General features: G+C 57.4%; 1 protein-coding gene across 1 annotated transcript; it reads left to right on the top strand.

The window, feature by feature from the left end:
- The first annotated feature begins 3,684 nt into the window (after positions 1 to 3,684).
- LOC143162884 (inositol 1,4,5-trisphosphate receptor-interacting protein-like 1) lies at positions 3,685 to 5,247 on the top strand. Its single transcript, XM_076343450.1, has one exon. The coding sequence runs from the start codon at positions 3,700 to 3,702 to the stop codon at positions 5,245 to 5,247; it is 1,548 nt and encodes a 515-aa protein (XP_076199565.1). The 5' UTR covers positions 3,685 to 3,699.
- Positions 5,248 to 7,639: the final 2,392 nt, after the last annotated feature.

Raw genomic sequence — 7,639 nt, 5'->3', positions numbered from 1 at the left:
CAGCCTCTCCAGGTCCCTCTGTAGGGCCTTCCTACCCTCAAGCAGATCAACACTCCCGCCCAACTTGGTGTCGTCTGCACACTTACTGAGGGTGCACTCGATCCCCTCGTCCAGATCACTGATAACGACATGAAACAGAACTGGCCCCAGTACTGAGCCCTGGGGAACACCACTTGTGACCCGCCGCCAACGGGATTTCACTCCATTCCCCACCACTCTTTGGGCCCCGCCATCCAGCCAGTTTTTTACCCAGCAAAGAGTGCACCTGCCACGAGCAGCCCGTTTCTCCAGGAGAATGCTGTGGGAAATGGTGTCAAAGGCTTTACTAAAGTCTAGGTAGACAACATCCACAGCCTTTCCCTCATCCACTAAGCGGGTCACCTTGTCATAGAAGGAGATCAGGTTAGTCAAGCGGGACCTGCCTTTCATAAACCCATGCAGACTGGGCCTGACCGCCTGGTTGTCCTGTACGTGTCGTGTGACGGCACTCAGGATGATCTGCTCCAAAACCTTCCCCGGCACTGAGTTCAGACTGACAGGCCTGTAGTTCCCCGGATCCTCCTTCCGGCCCTTCTTGTAGATGGGCATCACATTTGCTACTTGTCATCTCCGCCCCTCTCGCCCGCTGTACTCTTTCCTTCCTTTCTTTCTCCATTTACTGTTCTCCCTTTTCTCTGCTCTTTTTTTCTTCACCTCTTTTTCTCTCCTTTTCTTCTCCATTCTGCTCCCCCCTTTTCTTTCTTTCTTTTCCTCTTTCTTCTTTCTTTTGTTACCACACTGCAGGACCAGGTCTGACATGTTTGCGGTGTGGAGGCTTTGGGAGGGTGAAGGCACCAAACGTGTGGTGGGCTCGTATATGTTGGAACATGTCCACAGGCTACAGAGCCCTCTAAGGAGACCACTACTGGTTTCCCAGCACAAACCCTCTCATGCTCAAAGAAGAGCTCAGTCCATTGAGCAGGATTGAGAGAGTCCCGCGCCTGGGCCCAGCCCAGCAGGATGGCCATGCAGTATCACTGGGGCTGGCTTGGGGCTTTGGACTGGGCTTCAAGGCACTGGCAGTGCCGCCTGCAAAACTGAAAACCAAAACAAATCGCCAACTTCCTAAGAACATCTGTGTGGAGACAGTATGGAAAAGATCCAAAGGGGTTAGACGTGACAGTATATGTTGTGGAAAGGGTCCGTTATCCGTCCCTCGCTGTTTTTTCATAATGTATCAAGTATATTATTAACCCCCCACAACAAAGCTTCAGCTGTCTGCTCTCTAGCAGATGGCCTGGTCTATTACCCCATCATAAGGAAAACAAAGGTCATAACGGACGAAAAGCCTTATGCTTTTTCTATACCTGAGGATCTCCATATATTTTGGGGGCTTCTCCAGGGGTTGCTGCTAAGAAATTTCCCTTTGTGGTGGACATCACCAGAGGGTTTAACTCGCTCTACCTCTACACGGATCTTGTAGAACACCAGCTTGTTGGAGACTTCACAGTTCCATTACTGAACTGCATGCCCACCATCGGGAATAAAAATGAGACCGTTACGGTGACATGTGCTAAGCCTCACTACTTGCTGGTAAACCACCAGCACACTGAAATGATCAGCAATGAAATAAAGACTGACCAGAACAATCATGTCTCATTTTGCTGCAGGCAGGGAAGGTGACTGTAAAGCTGCATCTTCAGTCCCCAGAAGCCTCTGCCAGTTTAAGAAACGATGCCAAAATGCTGGCAGTAAAAACTTATGGGAACCCATCCTCGTACATGAACTGACAGCGCCCAAGCTAGCCATGGTCTTCCTGGTTTTCAAGGCTTTCCTGCCACGTATGACGCGGATGCTGGAGGTACATTCTGTAGCTTCTTAGAAAGGCCATCTCACGTTTGAGAAGGGTATTGGGAATTGTTAACACCTCACATTAAAAGCACCGCTCCAGAGCTTGCAAAAAGCGTGTTTGAACATGTTGCCAAGGTTGTCATGCACACGTTGGAAATGCTGGCACGTCAGGAGGGCTTGGGACTTGCTTATATTCAAAGAAAAATCATTAAAAGAAAGAGTGCCATGTCATGCTCGCAGAGGCAAAGGCCTTCCAAGCCCTTGAAAGAAAAAGGAAGAAGGGTGCCAGACAACAGTCTGACCAGGACAAAAGAAGAAAAAGAACAAGAAACCAGACTGAACGGTGCAGAGGAAACAGAAGACCCACGAAAAGAGTTCCTGTTCCACTGCTGGAAAGGAACTATATTTGCAAAGGGATGACTTGCATTCATGGCAGATCAGAAGACTGTACGAAATCCTAGGCAGATTTGTTTGAAGTGTCCCCAGCGCAGCCCAGCATTGAGAAATGCCTCGGTGCCGCTCCTGCGCAGCCGGCCCACCGCAGCCCCCGGCAGAGAGCAGCGGGCAGTGGCAGGGGCAGGGCAACCACGGACCCCGCCGCCAGGTGCTCCACAGAGTTGCTGCTGGTGCCCCAAGTGACGCCTTTCCCTACTCTACCAAGAGGCCTGGCCAGGCCCTGGCACCCCCCAGCAAAGGGCGAACCGAGGAGGGCTGGGTGTGCAGGCAGGCACGCCCCCTCCAAACCCATGCACACCAAAGTGGTCACTAGCATACAGACTTCTTTCTTGGGCTTGTAGCCAGAGTCACAACTAGCAACGCCAGTGCCTCAGCTCCTGCCAGGAATCCCCAGCAGGTTCATCTAGCCACGCTCCATTACCCAAGGAGCGGTCCCCTTGAAGGGCCAGTCTGGAGATCTGGAGAACAGAGAAGAAAGGCAGGCGCGGATCTGCTCACAAGACTTGGCTTGAGCAAATGCAGAGCAGTGGCTCCGAGAACTGGAGGTGCAGCTAAGGCTGGCACAGGTGGAATGGGCGTCCTGCAAGCATCGGGCACCTCTGCTCCTGCACCCCCTCATCACGTCTCTTTGGAAGCAACGTCCTCTCGCAGTGGCACAGCAGGAACAGGGATCCTGCCATGGAGGGGCCACATCCCGCCACCAGGATATAAACCATCACCAGCCCGTCAGTGTCACGAAGGCACCAAGAGCACACCCATGTCCACAAGCACAGAGGTCAGCACCAAGGGAGCCGATCCCATCTCATGGGATGGGATCTCAAGGAGCAAAGCATCCAGGGGTCTTGTCACCTGATTTTACGTTTGGTAAGGGATTGGGGGGCTTCTGTCTCCTTTGTAAAGGGAGCTCCGGGAACCCTGTCCTGCCAGGTGGGTCTGTACTTTGTGGGTGTCGGGGCTTTGGCTGCCCGGGACAGCTGTGGGTTGCTGAGCCGGGGCTGGCCAGCAGGCGTGCCTGTGATGCGCTCTGGCGCCTGTGACAGCACAGGGGACAAGTCACAATGGGGGCGGCTCTAAGGGGCACCAGCAGGCAGCGCTGCCCCAGTACGGCCTGGGCCAGTGGTGAGTGCGCATGCGGCAAGAGGCCGGGCTGGACAAGGGCAGGGGCAGAAACGCGGGCCCCCAGGGGGTGGGTTCTCAGCCTGCATCGAGGGCCCAGCCGCTCGCGGGAGCGCCTTGGGCAGGGCATGGTGCCGCCACCACCGGGGCTGGTCGCAGGCCTTGCTGCCTCCCAGCTGCCTCGTCCCCTCTCCTACCTGCCCGCAGCTCCCTGCGGCTCCCGTCCCCGCTCCCCCCGCCGCCAGCTCCCTCCCTCTCAGCCCCACTGAACCCCTTCTCTCCCTCCTCCTGCAGGCCATGGCTGCCACAAAATTCCTCACCCTGCTTGTGCAAAGCATGATCCAGCACCCACAGATGGTCGGTGATGAGCTGGATGAGGCCACGCGCGAGCGCATGCAGCAGCGTGCGGTGCAGCTGAGCCAGGAGATGAGTCAGCTGCTGCAGGAGCTGGAGCCGAGGCCCCAGGAGCAGAGGCCCCAGGAGCAGAGTGGCGTGGCCTGGGGAGCCCTGCTCTTTGCTGCCTTGCAGCAGTGGCAATTCTGGGCCGTTGCTGGAGTCCTGGTCCTGCTCTTTGGGCTCTGCTGGCGGCTTAGGAAAAGAAGCCAGGAGGTGGACAGCAGTGGCGAAGAGGAGAGCTCCAGCAGCAACACAGAGCAGGAAGAGGAAGACGAGCAGGAGGAGGAAGAAAGTGAAGGAGAAGATCCTGATGATGAGAGGGATCTGGGCAGGATTTTTGCAAAGCGCATCCAGTGGTTAGTGCAGAACCTGGCCTCCAGGAGCCAGGTGGTAGAGGAGCTGGTGGACGACCTCCTCCGTGTCTTCAAAATGCTTTTGTCAGATAGTTTCTTCCCAGTGCTCAAACCAGCCATTGGGGTGGGCAGTGCCTTCGAAGGCTGGAGTCCCCGTGAGGACGATGTGGTCTACCGCCTGCTCGTTCCCCTGAAGTCCCCCCGTGGGCACGCCTTCCACTTGGAGCTGGGCTCCGCAGGGAGGATACCGGTGAAGGACTCCTGCGTCCGCGTGGTGCTGGAGTGCACCTGCAGGAGGGAGCAGCTGGTGGGGGACATGCTGTGCTTCGTCCACAACCCCGAGGAGGAGCTGAGGAGAAATCAGGACCCCAGCCTCCTATCTACCCTCTGCACTGGCTCCTACCTAGATGTGGAGAAAACTGCCCTCTGGTTCCAGAACTTCGTGAAGTCAGCCTGGGTGCTGGTGCCTCAGTCGCGTCACTACAATATGGAGGCGCTGCCCTCCAGCCGCTCCTGCAAGCTGCAGCTGATGAATGCCTCCAGGAGAACCCTCTTCGTTGAGATGATGTTTGGGGTGCAGCAAGGCGACTCAGACATCTTCCTGAGCAGCCAGAATACAGAGGCCATCTTCACCCCAAGCACGACGTGGCCAGAGAGCTACGCTGTGGCAGAGGTGAAGTTCTTCAGGCATATGGCCAGGCAGGTCCCGGCCAACAGCTTCCACCTCAAATGCCTGCAGCTCTGCGCCCGCATCCTGGTGGGCACAGGCTTTTCCACCTATGCCTTGAAGACAGCTGTGATGCACCTCCTGACCACCACACCCCTGTCAGGCTGGCGCAGGAGGGATTTCCTGCTGCGGCTGGAGGATATCATGCGGTACTTGCGCTGCTGCCTGGAGGAGAAACGCCTCAACCATTTCTTCTTTGGCAATGAGAACGTGCCCGAGGAGATAATCTTGCCTCCAGCCTTGCAGACGTCCGAGCCATTCAACCTCTTCCAGCGCCTGGCACAGGATCCGGACGCCCACGCTGAGGCACTGCGTGACTTTGATGAGCTGCACGATCGGCTCACAAGACTGCTGTTCTACAGCCGCTGAAAGAGGTCTTCATGCACAGAGCTGTGTTTGCGGGGCTCACAGCTGACGGTAGACAACCACCTCATTCTGCAAGGAAAAAGAGGGGAGAATGTGGGACATGGAAAGGAAAGGGCAAACCCTGCGCAGCAGCCCTCTGCCGAGAGTGGCAGCATTCTCCTCTCGATGGTCTCCCCAGCGCAGCAGCCAGTGACAACTACAGGGGCGACAAAGATGACTTTTGGCCCTGCTTTCCCCTCGCAATGGCTGCAGCCGGGATGGCATTTCACATGGGCCCAGAAATTCTTGCTGGCAGCTCCGGTTGTGCAGGCACCAAGCGAGAGGCACCGCTGATGTGCCTCTGTGTGTTCACTAAGGTCCGGGTGGAGAATCTGACAACCCTAGACACTCCCCGGGGAGCCAGTGCTGCCAGACTGAGCACGCTGGACACGGAGAACACGCTGCTCATTCGGCAGAGGGAACTGCTGCCCCACCTCTCCTCCACAGCAAAAGCACACCCTGGGGAGTCAGACCCGATGCAGCTGAAGGGGCCATTGCAAGGAGCCTTGCAACAGAGACTCCCGTCACCACCTGGACAGCGACTGCCCCCGCCCCTTCGAGAGAGCCCATTCCTTCTGGGAGCTTTACTCTGTGCAAAGCTGCCAATAAATGGCGTGTTTGAACAAATGCTGTGTCTGTGAGTGTCCGTGCCTCACTTTGTCGGGGAATGCGGGCATAGGGTGCTGACTGCTCAGCTGCCACAGAGTCAGGGAGCATTTTGCAGAAGAGCTGGTGCAGTGGGCTCTGGTCTCAATGACTCTGTAACTAAGGCTTCCCTGCCTGCCCGTGCCCCTGCACTGGGGCAATGAGAAGAACTCGTCACCCTCTACAGCTGTGCATGACGGAAGATGACTCATCCAGTGCAGCAGCTGGAGCAGAGGACCCAGGACTAGAGGACCCAGGCCCCGAGTGGTGTGGCCTGGGGAGCCCTGCTCTTTGACGCCTTGCAGCAGTGGCAGGTCTGGGCCTTTCCTCTAGTCCTCGTCCTGCTCTTTGGGCTCTTCTGGCGGCTCAGGAAAAGGAGCTGTGAGGAGGTCAGCAGCAGCGAGGAGGAGAGCTCCAGCAGTGCCATGGAGCAGGAAGAGGAGGAGGAAGAGGAGGAGGGGGTGAGGGGCAGGAGGAGGAAGAAAGTGAAGAAGATCCCTGTGATGATAGCGATTTGGGCATGGTTTTTGAAAAGCGCATTCAGTGTCCAGCGCAGAACCTGGCCAACAAATGCAAGGTGGTGGAGGAGGTGGTGGCGGCTTCCTCCGCCTTTTCAGATTGTTCTTCTTGAATAATTTCTTCCTGGTGCTGCAGCCAATGGCAGCGCCTTTGAAGGCTGGAGTCCTCGTGAGGACGATGCTGTCTACCACCTGCTTGTGCCCCTGCGTCCTCTCCTTGGGCACGCCTTCCACCTTGATCTGGGCACCGACACTCAGACCCTGGCAACAGGCCCTGTGGTCCGTCAGACCCCGGTGACATGCTCTGCGGCTACTCAGACTCTGGCAACAGGCCCTGCGGCCACTCAGACCCCAGCAACATGCTCTGCGGCTACTCAGACCCCAGTGACATGCACTGCTGCTACTCAGACTGTGGCAACAGGCACTGCGGCCACTCCGACCCCAGCGACAGGCCCTGTGGCCACTCAGACCTCGGCGCCAGGCACTGCGGCTACTCCAACCCCAGTGACAGGCCCCGCGGCCACTCGGACCCCGGCGACACGCTCTGCAGCCACTCTGACCCCAGCAACATGCTCTACGGCTACTCAGACCCCAGCAACAGGCCCTGTGGCCACTCAGACCCCAGCGACTGGCCCTGTGGCCACTCAGACCCTGGCAACAGGCCCCGTGGCCACTCAGACCCCAGTGACATGCACTGCGGCCACTCAGACTCCGGCAACAGGCCCTGCGGCCACTTCGACCCCAGCGACAGGCCCTGTGTCCACTCAGACCCCGGCGCCAGGCACTGCAGCTACTCAGACTCTGGCCACAGGCAATGTGGCCACTCAGGCCCCGGCGACAGGCACTGTGGCCACTCAGACCCCGGCGACACGCCCTGTGGCTGAACCAAAGAACCAGCCTGTGCCGGTATCAGTCGCCCCTGTACACAAGAAGAAATTTTGGAAGCGGAAGTCGGCTCATTTAGTAAGGGAGGAAGAAGCTTCTTCTAAAAGGGAACCGGAGGAAGAAGTGTACGAGGCAGACTACCCTGGAGAAGGGCCATCACGAGAACGGGAGGAGGAGAGCCGGCCGCTGATCGGGGAGGAAGAAGAGGAAGAACTCATAAACGAGGCAGTGACCACCCGATCTCTATCCCTGAGTGAGCTGCGAGATACACGAAAAGATTTCAGCCGTCGTCCAGGCGAGCGTATTGT

Source organism: Aptenodytes patagonicus, chromosome 7 (assembly GCF_965638725.1).
Source record: "Aptenodytes patagonicus chromosome 7, bAptPat1.pri.cur, whole genome shotgun sequence".
Classification (NCBI taxonomy): Eukaryota; Metazoa; Chordata; class Aves; order Sphenisciformes; family Spheniscidae; genus Aptenodytes; species Aptenodytes patagonicus.
Note: the sequence above shows the minus strand (reverse complement) of the source record. Positions and strands in the feature narration are given on the sequence as shown.